Genomic DNA, 24,358 nt, shown 5'->3' on the forward strand with positions numbered 1-24,358 from the left:
ACGAGTACAAGCAAATATTATGGTTAGGTGCATTTATTTTGATTTTTAAAAGTATGTAAATGTATATGCAAGTTAGGTGCAGCCCTCAGGCTCTAGGTAAGTAGCCAGTTACAGCCCCTCTGGGTTGAGAAGTTTGGACATCCCCTTGTTTAGAGGATCCATTAAATCACAGAGCACACATTTATACCAATCTCAGTATTTCTGTTGAAAGCAGAAATGTTGCAGGGAGGTATGAGCTCTATTCTGATGGACACAATGCTTAATCTTACAGATAGGCTTCATTGTGAGTTAAAACTACAACAAACAATATTTCATAATTTTTATTGATGGCATTTATCCCATGGTTTAACATGTTAATTATACTGTAATAAACATGGCTTTAATATTAAACTTTTCCTTATTATCCAAAGTCACCACAGTCCATTTCTGTAAATATAAAAATATATACTTAATACTTTGTACAATACTGGTTTTTGGTCCAAACAAAAATGGATCAGAAAAGCCAATAAACTCACTTTAAGAATTCCCAATTTTATTTAAAGATTTTCCAAATGGATTTAGGCAACTTTGAATAATGGGATTTACATAATAAAATCTGAGACAATACTAAACAAAAATTGCCATAACACAAAATTAAAATTTCAAGTTCACAGATTTGTTATGCCAAAAAAGAGAAACAAAAATGTATTTACACTTTTTCATAATAAAATAACAAAAAGGCGAGACAGGTGATAAAGAGCCGTAAGAATGAAAATATAGAAATAGCATATAATTATTAAATGGAGAACTACAGATCTAACAAGTCCTTAGCAGGGACCATCCTTTAATCAGTCTTCCTCTATCAGAAAATTTTAGTGCACAATACACCCAACTCACTCACTTCACACATACACCAGCACAAACTCAGCATAGAAATCATTCATTATCAACATTCTCTACTCTATACAGAATCCCTTCACTGATATAATTACAATTTGGAGGCGTCAGTAAACGCAAATGAGCGCACATAGTGGTGCAGATGAAGAGGTATTATACAAAGCTATTTGCTGTACGGGCTATATTCATGTCTATAGCCAGACCATGCCAAGTCTGAATAAAGAAATTGCTGGATTCTAAAATAGTTTTGCTTGAGAACCTTCCTGTTGCCAACTCTACTTCTTACCAAAAAAACTAAATGGGGAAAAAGACAGCAGAGTTTTGAATTTCTTTAGGCAGATCTGACGTCAGCTAAACCCAGCGTGAGGTACAATCCAATAAGTGCAGGGCACCAGCTGTTGTGAAAGTTGCTGTCTAACCACCACTGACAATTATTTTCTACGTCTAACTGCAGTCTTTATCTTCCGCCCAGAAACTGAAGATCCAGAAGCAGAGAAAATATTTTTCCCGTTAGACCTGTCAAAAAGAATTCAGAAGTAGTCAAAAGTCTAGCATGCTGCCACTGCAAATCTCAGGATTTTTCTGGAATAATTTAAAATAACCATCTGCAATAGTATGTATTCTGACAGCAATTACCCAGGCCCACAAGTCATAAAATCCAAAGCAAGAGAAGGATTCCAGAAACAAAATAAGCAGCCACGTTTGCTGTGTTACAATACAGAACAAGGTGAATAAGTAGCTGGCTTTAAAGTAGATGCAAAGTCTGCAAACATGAAAGATGGCCTAATTTTCATGCATAAAAGTGATTCTGTGCCTCACTTCAGACACTTTAAAAAGAACCTGATCTTCAGAGGACGGATGCTCAACATCTGACAATCAGGCCCCCTTAAGATGATGTCAGATTTGGCACCAAAACCATTAGTTGGTCACTTTTAACATAATTCTAAGAATTTATATGGAGGTCATTGTTCATAGATGTTCATGCGAACACCTAAAGTAATCATATAAATGAAGACTGATTTGGGAATTAGAAGCTGCACATACTCAACACTATGAATTAGGATCCTTATTCCTCCCCCCACCACCCTTTTAGTCACTTAAAGATATTCTTACCCCATTGCAAATGCTGGAGTCGGGTTAAATGGAAATCCTGAAGAGCCAGAAGGCTGGGTTGGTGGCGCTGGTGCACCAGGATTTCCACCAAAAGTAAACACTCCTGGGCTATTACTTGTGAAGCTGAAATTATCACTACGTCCGAACTGGAATACAGCACCTAAAAAAAGACAAAGTCTACGTTTAAAACCTCCAATGCGCGCGCACACACACAAAAATCACATTTCTTCCCCTTTGCCATTCTACCATATAAATTTGTGTCACAACAAGACTACAGGCTTCCCTAAAGCAGTGATACCAGAGTAGCTATTGCTGTAACTAACCTAAAATCTACACTAAAAATATTAACTCATTTAAGCTGGGCAACTTCATGGAGAACGGACTTTTAAGCCAACAGCTACTTCAGCATTGCTGATTCAGATAAAAGGTGATGGCCCTGTGAATGCAGCAGCTTTTAATATGTGCAGCACACACAAAGACAAGGAAGCTGGGAAATTTTCCCCTTTAGTAACAAATATGCATTCTATTCTGAGAAAATACTACTTAGGCTACCATAATCAAAACAATCATAAATAATAAACTACGGTGACAGAAGAGGATCCTCACGAGTGTAGGGCCTTGTCCAGGCTTAGACTATATTCAAGTCACATTGCCTTCAACCTCATGGTGTGAATTTCATATATTTCATACTGTATTTTTCTAAGATTTGTCAATTTTAACACTAACATTCTTGAAAGAGAATAAACACACAAACCACTGATGTGCTTGCAACCTTAATTTCACCCTAATAAATTTTGTGGGGAAGTTTCTGATGAAGGTGGGGGCTAACATCTGACCTCTAGGAACGAGGCAAAATTACTGAATAATTCTGTTAATGGACAATACAAGTTATAGTAATCAGATTCTATTTCTTATCTGTAATAAAGTGTTTAATATGCACTATGTTTGAGAGAGGAGATTGTTTTATTTTTTAATTTATTCCTTAAAAGTTGTAGCGTTTTACCAAAAGCTGGCAAGAAATCCCACGTAGCCTTATTACTCATTGAACATTTAAGGAGAATTCATCCTAGAAACAATCTACATCTTGGGACCAAAATAGATGTCAGACATGAAGGGCTTCCACTCACCGGAATTAGGTGTTGTACCGGAGCCAAAACCAGGCTGTTGGCTTGCTTGCTGTCCAAACACAGGAGGCTGACTACTGCTTGACACAGACCCAAAGGCTGGAGGTGCAGGCTGAGAGCCAGCTGAAAATAATGAAGTTGATGATAATGATCCAAAAGTTGGAGCATTTGGCTGGCTGGCACCTTGACTTTGACCAAATGTTGGTGTCTGGCTGGCACCAAATGCTGGTGGCTGGCTGGGACCGGCAGCAGGTGCTGAAGACCCAGAGCCAAACACAAATGAAGAGGAAGAACCTAGAAAAGCAAGGAAGCAGACCAGAAACTTAAGTATTGCGTTCAGTTTTTTCGCAAGGACAAAACTAACTCAAGAAGGCTTTCATTTTTAAAGCATCGTCTTTCAGGATTAACAACCAAATGCTACAAAAGAAATCTGAAGTGGCTGAAATAATCCCTACAACAACTGGAGTACATAAAACAGAAAGTAGCAATTCAAGCACAGAAAAAAGTGCAATTGGTACCATTATATTAAACATGAAAATTAATATGGAAAACAGCACATTTACTCTGCATAAAGGGTTACTGTCAGTTTTTTAAAAAGAGAATTTTACTCCTGACCTAAATACCTGTAAATTGCATTTCATACTTAACATGAAATGGTCACTATATAAAGTAAATTGTTCAACACAAACACCACAATTATCTGATCTAATAGCAGGTACACACTAATGGTGAATTTTTATTCATATAGTTGTTAAAAGTTATTTGTGTCACATCAAGCCAATAACAAAGAGGGCAGTTTGCAAACTTTTATTTACATTTATTCAGTTTTAGTAACTTTTCTGTCAGACATTTAAAGTGTGGTTCTACTCCTGTCTAGAAGTGGAGGAGTGAGGGTGCCCATGTTTATTGTCTTAATGATTCCATGTCAAATGTGCTCAATAAGATTTGGGGTTTTTCCAATAACTGTGAGCCCACAAACTCAACCTGAGATCTGAGTTAAACTGGGTTCCTTCTGCTGCAGTCACAGCTGACTCACCTGTAATGTAAGTCCTGCAGGCCAAATTAGGCCACCAATGACAATCTCACTTTCTTCAAATTGTGCATAATTTCACAATAATTAGAATTCAGTAAAACAATTCTACTGATGATCCATAGGAGAAATAGAACCCTACCTAGCTCACTCTCCTAGGTGCCTTTGCTCTGCTGTGCTAACAGAAATAAAATGCAGTAGAGAAACATATAACTGACATCCAGTAATAACTGAACGCACAGGGAACACATCTGCCAAGTAGAAAGTATCACTATTTCAATGACTTTTCATTTCGTCTAACGACATTTCAGGCAGCACTTACACAACTGAGAAAAAGAGCATGGTCTACTGCACTGTAACTTGGAATGAAGGAAAACAGATTTGTTTAACTGCACATACAATTTTGGATTTCTGCATTAGAAATAATAGTAAATTCATATCATGTCATTTTTGTCTCAGATTCAGTGCAATTTATTCAAAGTGACACGCTGGTGTGCTGGCAAAGAAGCTGTAATTCAGAGTTAGGATATTATTTGTTCTTAAAAAATGTGGAATTCTTCATATGGCAATTCCAGATCCAAACTCTGAACTGTTGCTTCTGGCACAAAGAGTTCCTGAACATAACTTCCGGGGTTATGAGCGTTGGAGACAACCAAATTTAAATTCTGCTTCTTAATAGAAAGAATAACAAAATAAATTTTACTTAAATCACTGGGTGGTTTGAGCCTTGCACTGTATCTCTGAGTTTAAGTTAAACTCATGGCAAATTAGATAACACATTTTAGGATTTTAGACTCTGATCTTTAATTTGTCTGAATCAGTAGGAGATAAACAGGATCACTGTTCTTAACCCATTAACTTGGAAGAAACAAATCTGATCTCAAATGAACTTGTCATAGCAGCAGCAGCAAACGCATGAGTGTTGTGCTTAAACACGGCATTAATGAAGAAGGCTGCATTAAGGTAAAGAAGTCAAGAATTCTGTGCTTAAAAATACTAATGACATTTGAGGATTTTCATATGTGGAAGATTGAGTGGGAAGGTAAAAAATGAACCATTTTCACTGAGAAACCTGAGTGCTGTCAAGTTGATCTGAGCTGCAGAGGAGGCGAATTGAGAACCAAGGGCTCAGCAACAGAACTATGACAGCAACAATATTGTGGCAACAAATGGACCCAGACCAGCCAACATTTAGTGAGAGCTTTAACTTTTCCAAGAGGGTTTTTTGAAAAAAGAAAAAAAAAAAATCTCTTCACATTTTAAAAAATTGGGAACGGAAGCTGGAATTTCAAAAACTGGTTCTGGTACAGCAATATTCCATAACTTCAATCAAATTTCTCTACAGTTTCTATGGTAGAAGCAGAACTCTAGTTATATGAACTGGAAACCAAATAGGGAGGTTATGTGGTGTATAAAAGAATGCCTGTGACAGTTTGCTCTTAAACTGTTTCTAATACTTATGCCTTTTTCCACCAGGAATGCCTTATGACTTTTCCTAAAAATTTCTGTGACAAAGTCCTTGAGAAATGCTGATGAAAAGTACTAAGAGCTAGGCATTTTTGTCATAATAAGATAGCCCCACTAATGACTGTTTGACTCCTTTGTCGTACAAAGAATAATGAATAGCCCTGTACACAGCCCATGTATTCTCCACAGTAAAATGCTGATGGAAATAAAATTGTGTTGGTCCTACATCTACCCACAACAGTGAAATTCCCAGCACTAAATTGTATATATACCTGTAGAACTTGATGTGGTTGTGGCCCCAAAGTTGAAACCAGGGGTTGCAGTATTGTTACTGCCTGTTCCTGAACCAAAGAGAAATGAACCAACAGCTGCACCTGTGCTGGAGGATGTGGTTGCTGGTTTGTTTTCTTGAGAGAACCCAAATGACTGAGGGGCATTGGATTCGGAGGCATTGCCAAATGCAGAACTGCTCACAGTGTTGCTGGCCTGTCCAAACAAAAAGGCAGCGGCAACTGGTGGAGGATTTGAGGCAGAGGAGGAGCTGCCAAACACACTACTACTGTTAGCAGAAGTGCTTGGTATGGCTGTGCTGGAGGAACCAGAGCTCAAGAAACCAAAGGCTGGCTTTGCTGCCCCTGGATCTGAAAAGAAGGAAAGCAATTATAAACTACTTTAGAAACGGCAAATAAGGCTCTGAAGGCACAACATACGTTTTGTTTCAAGCACTGTATGCCAACAACAACACTGGATGACACCTAAGTATCAGAGCTTCTATCTCACCCATGTAAAACCAAGGTGAAATGCATAAACTGGTCTCTTTCCCAGGAAAAACACAATGCGGGGGGGAAGGGGGTTAAGAAGAAGACTACAAAGCAGAGGAAAGGCACTCCTGTCTTGGCTCTACTTGTGGCTGGCAACAGTAGGGGTGTTCGCTAAGGAAATATGAACTAGCATTACATATGTACAAGTACTTCAGGTTTGTTTTTTTGTTTTTGTGCCATCAGTAGTGGAAATGCTTGGTAGTAAATTATTCCAAGAGACATTAGAACAAATAGTTTCATGGCTGTGCTAAATGGATCCTACTTCGGGGGGAGAAGGGACAGACTGATTTAGAGATATTTCTTCTCCAGCCCACTGTGAATCTAAGGACCTGATCCTGCTTCCCTAAGTCAGGCAAAACTCAACAATTAAAGTGAGTACTTTTCCTGTGTAAAGGCTGCAAGGTCAGGCCCTAGTTGCAATTTCACATAAATTCAAGGGTGCCCTGTTTATCCCTAATGGGGGTTAAAGTTTACTAATTAACCCCTGTTCTATCTGGAAAATCATTTAAAATTGTCTGGTAAAAGTGCATATATAAAATATGCATATTTAAGTACCTTCACGATTTCCTACAAAAGCAAAGAAGACTAACTCTCCTCAGTCTGATTTCTTCATCAACCATTTTGTTTTAAGACCTTAAACTAAGTTTACTCACATTTTGGAATTAAGGCAAAGCTTTAAGCCAGTGGTTCTCAAACTTTTGTACTGGTGACCCCTTTCACATAGCAAGCCTCTGAGTGCGACCCCCCCTTATAAATTAAAAATACTTTTGTAATACATTTAACACCATTATAAATGCTGAAGGCAAAGCGGGGTTTGGGGTGGAGGCTGACAGCTCGCAATCCCCCATGTAATAACCTCATGACCCCCTGAGGGGTCCCAAACCCCTGTTGGAGAGCCCCTGCTTTAAGCTTTCTCTAAGTCTGTTGCTGTGTCCATTTCTCAGTCTTAATTGTCTGACATCTTGTTTTCATTTCTCAGTCTCCATTTTTCTATTACTTAGGCCTCTGTTTCATCTCCCCCTTTCTTTGGGGATGGAGATGGGGCCACTTTATGGCGAAAGGGGAACCTAATTCCTCAAAGGACTGTCACAAATCTCTTCAGTTAGAACTAACAAGTCTCCTTGATGACACTGACTCTGGGATTAAAATAGCACTGTAAATGTGTGTGTGTCTCATGGTATTTCATCTCAGAACTCTGGGCCTTCATTCTCTTGTTTATCTAGCAACATCATCATGCAGTTTTAGGATTTCGAACAACATAACACTATAAAGAGACTAATTAAAACATTATTTTTAGTCAGAGTTACTGACAAAACTCTTTGCTAATCCTCTAAGGAAAAAAAGTCGGTTTTAAAACTTGACAGGTAGTTGGGCACCACTGGAACTTAACAGCCAGAAAGCCCTCTATGCAGCGACATCACTAAAAAGCTCATTTTCACCTGCAAAGGTGGAGATATTACCAATATATGGGCTAATGCGGGATAATATACTAGTACCAGATTTTGTACCAGTATAACTATTTCAGTTAGGGCTGTGATTTATTTTATCTTTTTTTATGGATATAGTTATACTGGTATAACTTCTCATGTGGGCACAGTTATAGCAGTATAGCATATTCCCCATCCCATACTGGAATAAGCTGCACAGGTATAAGGCACCTTTACACTGGGATAACTGCGCCCAAACTGTACTGCTGGTATGGAAAGCGAGAGGTACAACTTTTGTATTTAGGCAAGGCCTACTAGAAAATGGTTCTTATGTGCAGTAAATATTTTGTCAACGTTTCAATCTATGGTGTTCAACTCCACTGAAGTCCATAGAGAAATTGTAACAATTCTGTTATCCTCTAAGACCCAAAATTGTAAATTCATCTTCATGTAGTAGATAAATGCTTTTCTACAGACCTAACACATGAAGAAATCACTCAAATATATTTGTTTTCTTGGCAGTGACTTGATTTTGTTACTTCATGGACTTGACCAGACAACTAAAGTTTAAGGCAAGAGATTCTTTACCTGCAGTATTGGTTTGTGCCCCAAATGTAAAAGCTGGCTTTGTTTGCTCAGTTTCCTTCTCTCCTGGTTTTGTTAAGTTGAAACTGAATGGGGGTTTTGCTGTGCTCTCTTCTTTGGTCTGCTCAGACTTCCCAAACGAAAAGACGGGTTGCGCCTTTGGCTCCTCATTGTCAACCGTCTTCCTGAACACTAATGAAGTAGCAGAGGTAACAGAGTCCTGTTTCTCCTCTGTCCTTCCCAAGACAAACTGTGAGGCAGATGCAGGCTCCATGCTGCCAAAAGTGAAGCCTCCCTTGGCTGAAGGAGTTTCATCTTTTTTCTCCTCTGACTGTTTAAATAAAAAAGGAGTTGCTGCAACTTCCTTTTCTGCCACCGTTCCGAAACTGAATCCACTCACTCCTGTTTTATTCTCTAATGTAGCTATGGGGGCAGTAGAACTTGTGCCAAAACTGAAACCCCCTAAAACAGGTTCCTCTTTCTTTTCCTGCTGTCCAAGATTGGATGTCCCAAACTGAAATGCTGAAGTAGATGGATTGCTTGTACCAGAGGGAAGTCCAAAGTTAAAATTGTTATTCTTACTGTCTTTTTTACTCTCCTCTGATTTAGAGTCTGAGGAAGAGACTCCAAATTTGAAGTCCCCTGAAGTTTTAGAGAAATTGAAGCCCCCAGTCATGTTGTTTGTTACAGATCCCGACTCTGATGTAATACCAAACTTCAAACCCCCTTGTTCTCCAAATTTAAAACTTTCTGTGCTTCCTAATGTCTGAGATGACTCCGAGGATGATGACTGAATACCAAATTTAAATGACGGTGCAGCAGCATCTGAGGACACAGCAGCAGTACCAAAACCTGTAGAAAGGAATAATAGACTACATTTGTAATACAGACACATGCACTTAAGTCCTGCTCTGCAACAACACTGTTATTCTGATCCTCTCCTGAGCCAATTATATCAAAAACCTCTTACTAGAAATGCCCTTTGTTTGTAGATTGTCAGTTACTTTAGCATACAGACCCTCTCAAATGAGTGGTGCTGTATCCGCAACTAGGATCAAAGACTCACTCTAAACCGAAGTTTGAAGTGAATATAAAAAGTTAACAGATTTGGTGATATGGAATACTTTAAGAACAAGAATATATTTCCCCCCCCAACAAGAGATATTTCCCCCCATACATACACACAAAGACAATGCTGAGCCCTAACAAGTCATTTGTGAATTGTTTTTTTTCCCCTGATATAACACACACACACACACACACACACTGGAAAAAATGTGGCAAATCTTCCACTACAACTGATAGAAAACAACGGAAAGAGTGCAATTATTATTTCCTTCATGAAGAGTTACCTTTGAGCTCGGGCTTGGTGCCTGGTTTTGCATTCTCACAAGCTATGCACTTTGTGGCCTCTGCTTTGTTTTGTACCAAGCATGTTTCACAGTCCCAGCTTCCCTCAGGTTTCTTGAATTTGTCTAATCCCAGAAATCCTCCAGAAGGAGCGGAGAAAGAGGATGTGCTGCTACTAGTCACAGGCACTGAACCCCCTAGAAAACAAAGGAAAGTGTTAAAAGTCTATTTAAATGATAAAATAAATAAATATGACCATTTTATGAAGCTCTTAAGTTTCAGCTACACTTTCAAGATGTATAAATTGATCAAGCACAGAAGGCGGAAACAAAACCTCCAGATTATCTTAAATATAATTTAGTATCTCTGAAGAATCTTGAAGAGCTTTACAAACTTAAAAGTAACATACAGACTACACAGAGGGATTACTTGAAGCACCCTAAAATGCAGCCAACGCTAGGTCTAAAGGGCTAATGCAGTTCATAGGCTATAGCAACATACCTCAGCTATTTACGATATACAGTGAAGGAGTCTGTATCGAACTGAAACTGCAGGAGAAATTTAGGTGGACAGAAGGTAAATTACCAGAGTTGGAATTAATGCTACCCCAATTTGTAAAATGACATGACGTAAGGAGTTATTTACCAGGCAGACTCATCAGCAAATTCCAACCAGATCTCTTCCTCCTTTGCCTCTGCCCTGCAAGCCTGAACAGAGGATAAAACACTCCTGCAGCAGCAGTGGCTCCTCCCCTCCTCCTCCTTCCTCTTTGCTGGTTGCTAAAGCTACTCCCTCCCGCCAGAACTGTGAAAGACTAGAGGAGATGAGGAAAGGCTGGTGATAAGGCAGAAAGAAGAGACTTGTCTAAAACCACATACCCCTGTCAGTGATAAAAGAGCTAGATCTCATGAGCTCCAGACTCCCAATGCTATGCTCAATCACCCAAACCTAGGGTTATCATATCTAATAAATAAAAAAAGACGATCCTCCACGGGCCCTGGCCCCGCCCATTTCCCCACCCCCCAGCCCCGCCCCAACTCCACCCCTTCCCCGCCCTAACTCCGCCCCCTCCTCCCTCCCACTCCCAGCCACGCGGAAAGGGCTGCCCGAGCGCTACCGGCTTCACGGTTTGCCGGGCAGCCCCCAGACCCTGCGCCCCCGGCCGGCGCTTCCCCAGCGCAGCTGGAGCCCAGGAGGGGAAGCGCCCAGCTGGGGGCACAGGGTCTGGAGGCTGCCCAGCAAACCGTGAAGCCGGTAGCGCTTGGGCTTCAGGCAGCCCCTATGTCTCCGGATCCTGAGCCCCCAGTCGGGCACTTCCCCTCCCGGGCTCCGGCGGCGCAGGGTCCGGAGGCACGGGGGCTGCCTGAAGCCGATAGCGCTCGGGCAGCCCGGCTCTTAAACTGAGCCGAAGGGTCAGGGAGGAGCAGAGCTGCCACAGCTGGAGGCTCTGCTCCTCCCCTGACCCTTCGGCTCAGTTTAAGAGCCGGGCTGCCCGAGCGCTACCGGCTTCAGGCAGCCCCCGTGCCTCCGGACCCTGCGCCGCCGGAGCCCGGGAGGGGAAGTGCCCGGCCGGCGGCTGGGGTCCGGAGGCAAGGGGGCTGCCTGAAGCCCATAGCGCTCGGGCAGCTCGGCTTTTAAACAGAGCCGAAGAGTCAGGGGAGGAGCAGAGCCGCCATTTTCCCGGACACGTTCGGCTTTTTGGCAATTCCCCCCGGACGGGGGTTTGAGTGCCGAAAAGCTGGACATGTCCGGGAAAAGGAGGACGTATGGTAACCCTACCCAAACCAACCGTCTTCAACAGCAACAGAGGCTTCTTTGAAGAGACATGGAAGGCACCGTATTATCTGCAGCAGCACTGGCATGCTCTCATTTGTAGCTGGCTCCTTCTTCCTGCCCTGCAACCTAGACCCATTGTCATCCCCCAACAGAGAGTGTCAGTGGATGCTGCTTCCGTAGCAGGCAGTCTGACTTCCATAACAAATACTCAGATTGAAGCACAAATCCAAATCCAGCAGGTATATAAAGGGTCCCCTGAACACCAGTTTAATCTCAGCAAATTTATCCCGATGAATTGGGTCTTCGAAGCAGCCAGATTGAAGAACTGCCTGCCCACCTTCTACTCTTTTCCTTAAATTCACCCTCCTTTGACTTCAACTGTGGAAGATAGGGAAGATACTCACTGTCATCCCACAACTTATCTTATAGAATGATCAGATATTCTTTGCCGTCTCTCCCCCCCTCTAATTCTCATCCTTGATGGATCTAGAGGCCATGCAGTTCTCTGCATCATGGGGATCACACTGTAATCTTTCTTTTATTTCCAGAACACTTCTCAGCAATACCCCTAAGCCTCACAAGCAACATCAAAAGGGCCAGCTCACACAAGCAAGTCCCTGAAGTAACAAGGTGTTCACTATGGTGCTGAAAGTCCACAAAAGCAACAACCTCTGGAATTTAATATATATTTGGAAGAAATTCCACTCTAACTGTGCAGAGTGGTTGGAGAGCTAGGTTCTAGCTCATTTTACAGTTGTCAGAATTTTTCAGGAAGTCTTTAAAAAGGCGATAGCATGTGACATATTACTAGAACAACTCATCCTTAAAGTCCATCAGGGGTCCTTTAGGAAGGGCTTTCCATCATTTCCCACCAATCTAGAATCTAGATTTTTACAGCTCACAGAAAATCTACAAACTAAGCCTTAGCCAATAGTCAGTATGGAGTCTTGGCTTAGCAGTCTGCAGACCCACCCCACTTCCAAACCCTTAATGTGATTCCCTTTTTCTAGCTCTCTGTAGGAGTGGCCTTTCTGGTGGCCATCACTTAGGCCAGGAGGGTGGGCTAGCTGCTCTCTGTGGATGCCTATTCCTGCAAAAGGTGCCCCAACTTGAAGATGTTCCTAGCTTTTGCCTAAAGATAGATGGCCTTATTTCAGCGCATCTCCCTTCATTCTGTTCCTGCCCAGCTTTACTGAAAGTAGCCACGTGGCAGTCAGGTACATACAATTATAAATAAAAATCAAAACATATATTAATTTTATACATATAAATACCCTACACACAAAAATCAGATGCATTCAGGGTCAAAACATATTTATAAAGAGCTCAAAGCTTCTGCAAGGAAGAGTGGTTCTCTTCAACTGTTGTAAAAAGGAAAGTATGTGCAGGTAGCATCTCAGACCCAGAGGCCAGAAGGAGCCATCATGATCATTTAGTCTGACCTGCACATTACAGGTCACAGAACCTCACCCATCCACTCCTGTAGGCCCTGGCTGTGTTACTGAAGTCCTCAAATCATGATTTAAAGACTTCAAGTTATGGAGAATCCACCATTTACTCTAGTTCAGACCAGCAAGTGACCTGTACCCCACACTGCAGAGGAATGCAAAAACCCCCAGAGTCTCTGCCAATCTGTCCTGGGGAAAAGTTCCTTCCTGACCCCAAATATGGCAATCAGACCCTGACAGGTGGGCAACATGCAACAGACGCAGGCAGGAAAGAATTCTCTGTAGTAACTCAGAGCCCTACCTACCGTCCCATCTCTGACTACTGGAGATATTTGCTAATAGTAGTCGCCATATGCCATTATAGGAAATGGGCCATATGCCATTATAGGAAACCTCATCGTACCATCACCTCCATAAACTCATTAAAGATAGTCTTGAAACAAGTTGGGTTTTATGCCCCCATTACTCCCCTTGGAAGGCTGTTAAAGAACTTCATTCCTCTGATGGTTAGAAACCTTTGTCTAATTTCAAGTATAAACTTGATGGCCAGTTTATATCCATTTGTTCTTATGCTAACATTGGCCCTTAAATAACTCCTCCCCTTCCCTGGTGTTTTATCCCTTTGATGTATTTATGGAGAGCAATCACATCTCCCTTCAGGCTTCGTTCTGTTAGGCTAAACAAGCCAAGCCCCTTAAGACTTCTCTTGTAAGTTAGGTTCTCCATTCCTCTGATCATGCTAGTAGCCCTGCTCTGCTTTTGTTCTATTCTGAATTCATCTTTCTTAAACATGAATTGCATACAATATTCCAGATGAGGTTTCACAAGTGCCTTGTACAATGGTAATAACACTTCCCTGTCTCTACTGGAAATACCTTGCCTGATGCATTCTAGGATTGCATCAGCCTTTTTCATGGCCACATAGTCCTCCAGTGATAGACCAATGCACCTAGGTCTTTTCCAACTGATATGTCCCCGACGTACAGCACAAATTCTTGTTATTTCTCAGTCATAGCAAAATAGTTATGTGCTTATATTAAGGAAGAATATATAGCTGAAGCTCTCTCTTGCCCTCTAGAAGTCAAGAGACATTCTACTAATGGACTGATAGCTACTTAAGCATAAAAGGAATGTGGACACACTGCCAGGATATAAACTAGAAGTCCATTCCTACCTTCATTCTCTGAGTACACATTGGTACATCTGTAAATATGTTTTTGAAGACTTTTTGGAACCACTGTTCAAGACAATGTGGTTTCTTTCTCCTCTCTGTAATGCAGTACTACAAGCGCCATAGGATAATGAGTCATTTGTCTTGCAAAAAAAGTTCAACTAAGTTATCAACTTGTGCTGGAAGATGGGCTACAGCTTAGGGAAGAGTAACCCTTTGGGGCAGAACTACCTCATTCCAGGCAATGAGGAGAAGCAGATGCTAGTTCCAAAGCAATGGCCCACAAGCAGACACTTGGAAGAAATGGTAACCAGAAAACAGAATCAGATATTTAGTCACACAAGTCATGAGACAGATGTGTTAAAGAGCTTATATATTAATCTTAATCCTCAATTTTAAAACCAGAGTATTCATATTCTATACGTTAAGCTTCAAATTAAATAGAATGCTTTTTAAAGACCAGGCTTTTTTTTAAAAGTATTTAAGTAAATTTGCAAGCACGGAGAGCTAAAATACAAAAAAAAAAAAAATCATACCTGGTCTCTCACATTGACAAGCTACACATTTACTGTCTTCTGCCTTATTTGACACAAGGCACACTGTACAGTCCCAAGAACCCTTTGGTTTTTTGAATTTGTCTCCAAACCCCAAAGTGACTGTAGTTTCAGTGCAGCTAGGAGAGGAAGTCACTGTTATTGTATTTTCTGTGACCACTGGCAATGTTAGAGCAGGCTTTACTCCTGTTCCAGGCTTTGGTGTCTCACAGGCCACACATTTTGTAGCTTCAGGTTTATTCTGGACTAGACATGTATCACAATCCCATGTTCCTGCTGCTGTTTTAAATTTGTCTCCAAAGCCCAGTGTTCCTGTTGCAGGAGCAGTTGATTTAACAGTGCTGCTTAGAGTCAACGTTCCAGTCTGTTTAGCAGGATCTGCTGTCGGCACTTTAGCAGCTTGACAGGTGATGCATTTGTTGTCTGTTGCCTTGTTTTGTAAGAGACATGTGTCACAGCGCCAATATGATGATGCTTGTTTAGAGGTCTCTCTAAATCCCAATGAACCTGCAGAAAAATTACTTATTGCAGGCCGTGTATAAACTTCTGTGCTTGTTGAAACAGGCTGTGTGGCTGTAGGATTGTGTGTCTTCAGAGAAGTAAAGTCTAGAAAAATATAAACATAAAATCAGGTACATTTACATTAGCTACTTTGACGAACTCTTTTTAGCCCTCAATCATCTTACCACACAACAGGAGATATATACAGGAATCCTGGGGATGGGGGAGGTCTCCACTACCATAAAAACAGAAGCGGTAAAGCCACTGTAAAAAAGCTTTACACCATCCACCCATTTTTTGTTTTTGTTCTATAGTTAATGTTGGAGTCCTGGACCACAGTGGACTACCATTCAGTATTTCAACACTGAGCCTGTTTTCAATTTGTCCACAAAACTTAATCTTAGATGAATTATTTAACTAAAGTTTCTCTATAACTGCAACACTGTGTACTAGTCCAGGTTTTACGGTAAGTTCTTTTTAAATGGAACCCATTATCTCACCAGGACTTTTTAGAAGATCCAGTACACTCCCTTCTTTCAAGACTTTTGCAGGCTTGAAGGCGCCATCGTACTCTTCCTTTTCTTTCTTCTTATTGCTGGTGCTATTTACAGCAGTGGTACCTTGAACAGAAAGTTTACTACTTTCATGGAGAAACATGCTCAAACCAAATCAAAAGGTTATTTCCTTCTTCCATCCCTCCCAAAAATATAAACTCTTCAAAAAAGTCTTCCTACTTTCCAAGATTTGATTTTTAAAATTTTATGTTCACACAAGACAGAAACTTATGTATGTGTGTATTATTACAAGAACTATACAAGTCCAATCAACTTTTTATGTATAATTACAAGGTTACTTTCTAATTTCATGAAACACTTACACAACCTCCCACTTCCAACTTAGTTGACAAGCATAATAAAATTAATGCGGACTCCTACAATGAAAGGTTGGATGTAGAGCTGGTTGGGAATTTTCCATTAAAAAAAACATTTTTTTAAAAAACACAGAAAATGTAGTTTCTGTAAAACTGAAATTTTTCATAGAAAAAAAATTGATTTTGCTGGTTTTTTTAATTTCTATTTTCCCCAACAGGAAAATATTTCACTTTGGGTTGGTTCATGCCAAATAAAAATATTTCAGTTTGTTGAAATGAACCAAAACATTTGGTTTATAAAGACAGTTCAAGATTAAACTGCATCCTCCTATCCTGCCACTTTGCTCTATGAGAGTTGTAGTTCGGATTTATCATGCCTCCATTCTTTCCTATGCGTTAGGCTCCCTCTCCAATGATGCTGATGAAACAATCTCTCCTGTAACTGGGCCCTATGATGCATCATGGGAGTCACATGACTATTCATGTATCATGGGAGATGTAGGATGACTAGAGAGCCCAGTCCCTAAGGGAGAATGAAGGCATGAGGCACCCAAACTACAAATCCAATGAGACAATGCAGCACCAGAAAAAGATGCAACTTAACATTGAACTGAACTGAAACAAAAGGTTTCAATTTGGAAATATCAATGCATTTTGTTCTGATCAAAAATGCTGCTATGTGAAAACATTTTGCTACTTCTGAATAAATTTTTCAGAACTTTTTGTTTCTCCCTTTTTTTTTTTTATATATTTTAACTTTTTGTTCCACTTGAGGCTGAAAAGAAATGTAGAAATATCAGAATTTCCTGAAGAATAGAAATTCTGATTTTTATTTTACTGTAGTTATATGCTATAGTATTAACATCTACTGTTGCAATTTTCCCCCAAGAAGATTTTCTTTCTTCCTTGCTATTATTGAAAACAAACTATTAGGGCCTTCAATTAAGAGAGGGAATGGGAAAGAGGAAGTCTCAAAAGGAGAGAAAAGAGTTGCTTTCAAGCTACCAACATTTTATACTTAGAGAATAATCTGCCTGTCACACTGTTATTATTGTGCCTGTTTATGGATAGAAGACTTCAGTCTCTTGGGCTATAAATATAGCATTTGTATGATTGATCTGACACAAAGTGCATTGTAAACTACTTTTTAATATGTCAGATCAATTTTTATTACTTTTTGTTAGTTTTTGTACTGCTAGACTGGGGCCATATGTGCCAAAGTTCTGGGAAGACCATTTCTATAGCTAAATTATAAATACCCCAAGATAGGATTTCATCATTAAAATGGTGAGACAACCTGAGCTGTGATGGCACAAATATGCAGTTTTAATAAATGACGTTTAGAAAGAGTTCCTAAAAAATCTGGGAAGTTACCCCAGTTTTGATGGAATACAGCTATTAAGATTCAGAAGGGAAGGGAATAAGTTAATAACAGGACTTTCATGTGCAGTAACTACAGCACAGCAAGTGTTTTGAAATTCCTTAGTGTGTAAGATGTGGATTTGACGTATCATTTTAAACAAACAATCGGAAACAGTCAATTTAGAAAAAAAATAGTCAAATATACTTTCAGGGCCCTTGAGTCTCCCTGCCAGTTTTTGTAGTTTAAAAATCAGATTTTCTTTTTTTTTTTTTAATTCTAAAATTTGCTGCATGAAAGACACTAACAGGGGAAACGGAATATAAAAAAAATGCTATCAAATGCAGAAAGTTAAACTAAAAGATTTTTTTCTCTATAACCTTTCACTACAGTAATCTTAGGTGCTGCTTGTAACAATAGTATATAAAGTATTCCAACAGTAGTGTGGTTTAAATTTAGAGTGTCCCCATAACTTATGCACAAATTAAAGTATGCTTTACATGATAGCATCTCAGTGGCATTTTCATATAACACACTATGTCAGAAGAGACCCTGGCTATGCAAGTAAAAAACATCCCTTGCAACAGGGAAGAGAGAAATATTTAGGGTTGCGGTTGGGAACTGTTATTGCTTTCAGAAGGAACAAGTCAGAGAAATAAAATTTCAAGTCTCAAGGTAAACCAAACACGCTAATGATCATTACTTAGGCATTGTGATTGAAACACAAAAGGATAAAATAGCAGCCTATAGGATTAAAGGTGAAAGATTGAGAGTGAGGGGGTAGGAGGGTTGTTCTAGAAACTCCTCCTGGTGACACACTAGTTCCAATATCTGGTGGAAAATGATCCCCACCTGAGAGCATGCAAATGGTGGGTTAGACAATTCAGCTGGGATATGCCCATCAGCCAGAACTAGTGCTAGAAAAAATAAAACATTTCAGGTCTGAAATGCTGGAGTTTTAGTTACCTGGGCTAATCAGAAGTGGCACTGGAGTATCACTGGATCCAGAAGCTTGTGTTGATTTCACAACAGGAACACTAAACGTAAACCCAATCTGATAAAGAAAAAAAAAATTTTTTTCAGTGCCAAAAGGAAAAAATCTTAATCCAGTCTAACACACAAGTACAAATTCAGATTTCAATTCTCTGGCATACAATTTATTTGGCATCCAACTGAATATCGAAACTTATGTTCCTTTTTCCATTATTTGCCACTAATGCCACTTTACTGTTTTGAAATGTTTTGCTAAGGCCACAGCAACAGTTGAGTTTCTACACGCATTACTTACAGACAGTGGAGGTAGCACTTCTGCCTCAGTAGATTTTACAATTGGAGATGAAAATCTGAACACAGGACTGCTAGCATTACTTGCTGGTTGCATCTAAATTTTCAAAATAAAAAAAATTAAGACTATGTAAAAAGAAAATATGTTGAAAGAAAAAACGGTAACTATTTAAGGCTATAAAAATATAAGGAGTTCTGCAATGAACTTGGGAAAGCTAGTTTTGAGATTTATAATTCCCAGACAAGAACTATGATGAAATGCAATTAAGGTTCAGAGTACACATCAGTAGTTTTTGGTAAAATATATTCAAGTCATGTTTTAATTATTCCAAAACCATGAGATATAAACTCAGAAAATTCAGAGTTGAGGTTATGCTGAAAATATATTCAAATATGTTAAGGTACAAAAATGCAGCCAAGGCACCTAAACAACCTTAAATTCAACTCAACATTTACCAGGCCCCTCCATAAATAAATGGGTATCTGATTCTTTTTTAAAAAAAAACTGTACACAAATATTAAAATGTGTCTAGACAGTCTTAATGTTTATTTTTATTGCAGTTATATACACTAATTATTGTGATGACATTTCTTTCCTACTGATGCTTTCAATGCCATTTATGGTACTTCTAAACTGTTGAATAAATCTGGGCATATTATAACCAGAACAGGCTTTCCAGAGCACTTCCAGAAGCCATACATCAGTACACCTCTACCCCGATATAACGCGACCCGATATAACACGAATTCTGATATAATGCGGTAAAGCAGTGTTCCGGGGGGGCGGGGCTGCGCACTCCGGCGGATCAAAGAAAGTTTGATATAACATGGTTTCTTTCACCTATAACACGGTAAGATTTTTTGGCTCCCGAGGACAACGTTATATCGAGGTAGAGGTGTATTATCCAATAATTCATCCATCCAATAATTAACCTGACAACTTTGTGAAACTACATCAAAATCTTTCTGCAATCTCATAACACATCAGAATATAATGGCCCTCATTTACTCAGTTGGCCATAAGCTAATACTACTTAGTCTACCCCTTAATACTACTAAGAACAGTGGTTCTCAAACTTTTGTACTGGTGACCCCTTTCACATAGCAAGCCTCTGAGTGTTACCCCCCCTTATAAAATAAAAACACTTTTTAATATATTTAACACCATTATAAATGCTGGAGGAGAAGCGGGGTTTGGGATGGAGGCTGGCAGCTCGCGACCCCCCCATGCAATAACCTTGTGACCCCCTGAGGGGCCCCGACCCCCAGTTCGAGAACTCCTGACTACGAACATATCTGATACGCAACAGAGAACGAACAAGACAAACCAATTCTAATCCTGTAAAGTTTTACGTACATACAATGTAAAAAATTACCTTGTTAATCACTGGTTGTGTATTAGTGATTGGTGATGACGACACAGTAGTACTGGCAAGGGAGCCAAAGCTGAAGTTAGGCAGTGATGTAGTATTAATTGGTAAGGGTATTTTGGGTAGTACTGGTGCCTCCACCTCCTAAAATTGTACATTTATTTAGTTATTTTTCTATTCTACATTAGAAACTACATTTCCCCGTCTAATATCTATACAAAATTAAAAGCCGCAAAGCCAAATTTAAAATAAAATGATAAAAATATATCCAATCCCCCATCCTAGTCTACTAGAACATTTTTAACCTTTGGCAGGCACTTTCCATGGGTATGCTATGATTATCATGTGTACAGTAGGTAGAACAGGGAAGACAGTCTCAAAGTTGCTAATTCAACCATTGCCCATAGGATGTGCCATAAAAATAACGTAGAATGAAAGATAGTCTGAGTTGTTCCTCTCCATTTAAAACTTGTTTTTGTTGTTAACATCATTTAACTTTAATAACTAAAATTCTAGAGAAAGGATAGTTTTGCTAGTTGATCTACCCTATTATTTAATTAAGATGTGGGATTTCAATACATGCTGAGATATGCAAGAAATCCTCTAGAAAAGCTAAGGAAGACCAGTCTTGAAGTTTCTGATATTTCTAAGGTAAAAAACAGAGAAAGCAAGTTTTGTTCTTTTTTTTTAAAACAAACAACAAATCTTTCAGGCCTTCTTTATACATCACAGAGACACAAAATGGAATAAGCCCTATTTTAGGAACACAGGAATTGTCACACTGGATCAGACCAGTGGTCAATCCAGTCTAGTATCCTGTCTGACTTCATGGTATTTCATATAGTTTAAGGTAAGGTGCAAGACAATTATGGAACAAACACAGAAGCTACTGAAGCATAAAGACATTTCTTTTAAGGTATTTAGCTGCTGAAATTAAACTGGGTATTATTATAAAGATTTAACTAGTTTAATGACAACTCATTAGTGGCACTTGGATCTATGCAGAAACAATTAAGTGTGGATAAATTAAGACCTAACTTTCTCCCTGTGTTTAAACCCAAAGAAATTTGGGTTCCCAACTTCTATATTGGTTCATTTCAACATATTTACTGAAAATTAGGCCCATCAAATCTTTATACTAAGTTCTCTTATTTGTGCTACACAAATACCCTCCAAGATCTCCAATATCCAGCTGGATTTTCTCTCTACATCAGTTCAGTCAAAAGATTAGCCTAACGATTGATAACTCAATATTTAAGACAAAAGAGGCAGTGTATAGTTTATTGTATGCTTTGGACTATACATATTTGAGACACTAAACACGGAAATAATTCTGTGGACATGTACTACTATTTGTGTGTTTTATTAAATTGATTTTTTGATGAAAAAAATAAAGACTGAGTGGCTGATTTGTGCACCTGGGAAGCATTAGTCAATGTCACTCACAGATCTCTAACATATTTAATATTTTTGCATGCACATATAGTGTTATCTTCAGCTCTATTCCATTTCAAAATTTTGATTTGTTCTATATGGTTAAGTCATATAAGATAGAATTATGAATTTAAGTAATACTTTATTTGCTTACTGCCACTTATTTAATATTTCAATCCTTTAAAATAAACCATACATATTACTCTGACATATATACTCAGTGTTTCTTGTATAGATTCATTCAGCTTCTAGTAAGAAACTCTACAATACAATTGGAAGAACACCTAAAATAATATGGCCAAAATTTCCAAATGCAGCCTCTCATTTTGGGTGCCCAACTTCCGAAATCTAGGGCCTGATTTCCAGAAGTGATAAACAGCTGCAGCCTCTATTGACTTCAACTGGAGATGGAAGTGTCTCAGCACTGATGAAAAATCAGGGCCAGGTGTCTCAAGCTGAGTACCAAAATTGAGGCATACAAAATCAGCGGCTCTTTGAAGACTTGGGCTTATATATCCAACAGAATTAACTATTATTATTTATTATTTGTATTATCCTAGCACTCAGGAGCTTCAATCATTGCCTAACACAATGGGGTCTGGGCTATGTACAAACATGGCTTGTAACTATTCATTTTTTGTGTAATCTCTTAGGAGCCAAATATTTCAGTTTCACTGCATCCATGCTTTGAAAAATTCCATTGTGATAGAGCAATTTAGCTGAAGTAATTTCTCTTACCTGTTTTTCTTGTCCTGGTTGAGATACATAGTGTACTCCTCTTTCCCTTCTCATCTTGCCACCGCCACCACCTCCCACTCCAGAATATAATCCATTAGATGCAGGTGTACTGAATTTGGGGTATGTGAAATTGCTGGCACAGAAATAAACAGTATATGATTAGAGCGCACTCTTATTACTTAATTGTTTTAAGCTCTTATGCCCTCTGTCCGCGCTGGAACAGAAACATTCCTACCAACAGTCTGGAAAAACCAAAGTTCTTGTCCAAGTTGTCTTGTGTTGGACAAATAGACATCCCAAGCAATAAGAATATTGCTAAACAGAAAAAGCTACAACCAAAATAAAGAGTCAATCAATCAAAAATCAATCAATCAGAAACAGTCCCAACTCCACAAGGTGTGATGTCTGAGCCAGCAGAGAAGAAGATGGAAAAATTAAGTTAACTAGTAAAATATGTTATTCTCCCACATCCCTTATTGCTAGCCTGGACAGTGGACATTTCAAATGAAATACCCACCACCAAATGAGAGACCAGATAGAATGGGTATCGTGGGAGGGAGAACAGATCAGACTACATGCAAACACTGACACATCAAGATTTCAGCATAGAGAAAATATAAAAAGGATGTCAAGGTACCTGTCTGCCACTGTTATGGAACGAACCTTGACAGAAGGCAGAGACTCCAGTTTCTGCAGCATGACAGTGAGAGACAGAAGCCTTAGAAGCTATTGCATCTTTCATACGGCCCTCAACAGAACAAAGAGGTTTTCTGATTGTGTTAACATTCCAGAATTCTTTTCAGATATACATACATCAAAGGGCTTTATAAAGTGTAAAGGAATTTTCTCTTTTTCATTCCAAAAGCCTGGACAGAACAAAGGGGAAAGATATCCTAACCCAAGTGGAAAGGGGAAAAACTATCTGAGGAAATTAAGGAAAAAGATCGAGCATTACACTTTGCCCAGATGAAGAAAGACATAGAAGTGCCCAAAGGAAAGAAGAAATCCTATATTGAAGCTCTTCTTCTGACCAAGGTAGGTTTAAGCACACGTGAAGGCTTTAAGCCCCAGGTCAAGTCCCCGTGAGGATGAGGGAAGAGCCTTGGTTTAACCTTGTGAGGTGCTCCAGAATAATCTCTCCAGCTCTGATGGGAACCTATGGAAGAGCACTCTGTTGCTTCTTAAAGCCTAACTAGCACTTGGATGCTCAACCTTTAACTATCCAAACTTAAAGAGCAGCAAGAATTTTAGAAATTTCATATTTTACTCAATTTAACTACTCCTGCACCAGACTCTTATGCAAAATATGTAACCTTTTCTGCATACACCTGTTTGTCACTTATGGAGGAAGTCACTCCTCTGTCCCTAAAGGAAAGACTCTGACTTACAAGTCCTTACCCAGATTTCACATATGGAAAACTTCTGCAAAAATCCTAAGGGACTGCCCTTGTTTCTTATCAAGAGCCATCCAAAACTAAACAGACCCATGGATTAGAGTGCAGACTCTCTTGATCAATTAATGCAACTGGATTGACTCTCTTGCAAAAAAATAATATAAAAAAGGGTGTAATTATCCCTTCTGCAGGAAAGTAGAAATCCCCAGAGGTCAGGCTTTGTATAAGTTCATTATCTTCACGCAGACGATATCTTGTGAGAAAAATTCTATTTCCGTTACAGAATAATCCATTTTGAGGGGGAAATGCTAAACTGAAACGGATACTGAGGCTATGAAAGTTGAGAGACTTATAAAAATCATAGAGGAAAACTCAGGTAAATCATTTCCAAGGCCCACAGAATTGCTCCAAGAGGGTGAGGGCTAGCTCTGAAGGCTAACAGAGCCTAGTGACTCATCTAGGGTTGAAGCAGCAATTTGTCCTGTATGTTACGCACAGCAAAGCATCTGATAAGGCCATGCCGCGTTCCACAAAGAGCATGAGATACAATTAAGAAAATGGTACTGGGTCACACTCAAAAGAACTTCCATCAGACAGAAAAGACGGTTACTCACCGTTGTAACTGTTGTTCTTCGAGATGTGTTGCTCATATCCATTCCATTAG

At 39.4% G+C, this 24,358-nt stretch overlaps 1 protein-coding gene across 4 annotated transcripts in view; it reads right to left on the reverse strand.

The window, feature by feature from the left end:
* Window positions 1-305: 305 nt before the first annotated feature.
* NUP153 (nucleoporin 153) overlaps window positions 306-24,358 on the reverse strand; it is a 76,517-nt gene continuing 52,464 nt past the window's right edge. For 3 of the 4 annotated variants that reach the window (XM_054018928.1, XM_054018929.1, XM_054018927.1), the window contains 12 exons: window positions 22,301-22,433; window positions 20,135-20,272; window positions 18,763-18,855; window positions 18,441-18,528; window positions 15,744-15,863; window positions 14,725-15,348; window positions 9,796-9,990; window positions 8,447-9,295; window positions 5,883-6,251; window positions 3,117-3,407; window positions 1,990-2,149; window positions 306-1,392 (listed from right to left, as the gene is read on the reverse strand). In XM_054018928.1, the coding sequence (XP_053874903.1) occupies window positions 1,308-1,392; window positions 1,990-2,149; window positions 3,117-3,407; window positions 5,883-6,251; window positions 8,447-9,295; window positions 9,796-9,990; window positions 14,725-15,348; window positions 15,744-15,863; window positions 18,441-18,528; window positions 18,763-18,855; window positions 20,135-20,272; window positions 22,301-22,433 (3,145 nt within the window). In that variant the 3' untranslated portion in view covers window positions 306-1,307. The remainder of the gene's footprint in view (window positions 1,393-1,989; window positions 2,150-3,116; window positions 3,408-5,882; window positions 6,252-8,446; window positions 9,296-9,795; window positions 9,991-14,724; window positions 15,349-15,743; window positions 15,864-18,440; window positions 18,529-18,762; window positions 18,856-20,134; window positions 20,273-22,300; window positions 22,434-24,358) is intronic. The other variant, XM_054018930.1, reaches the window with a different exon arrangement.

Source organism: Malaclemys terrapin, chromosome 2 (genome assembly GCF_027887155.1).
Source record: "Malaclemys terrapin pileata isolate rMalTer1 chromosome 2, rMalTer1.hap1, whole genome shotgun sequence".
NCBI lineage: Eukaryota > Metazoa > Chordata > Testudines > Emydidae > Malaclemys > Malaclemys terrapin.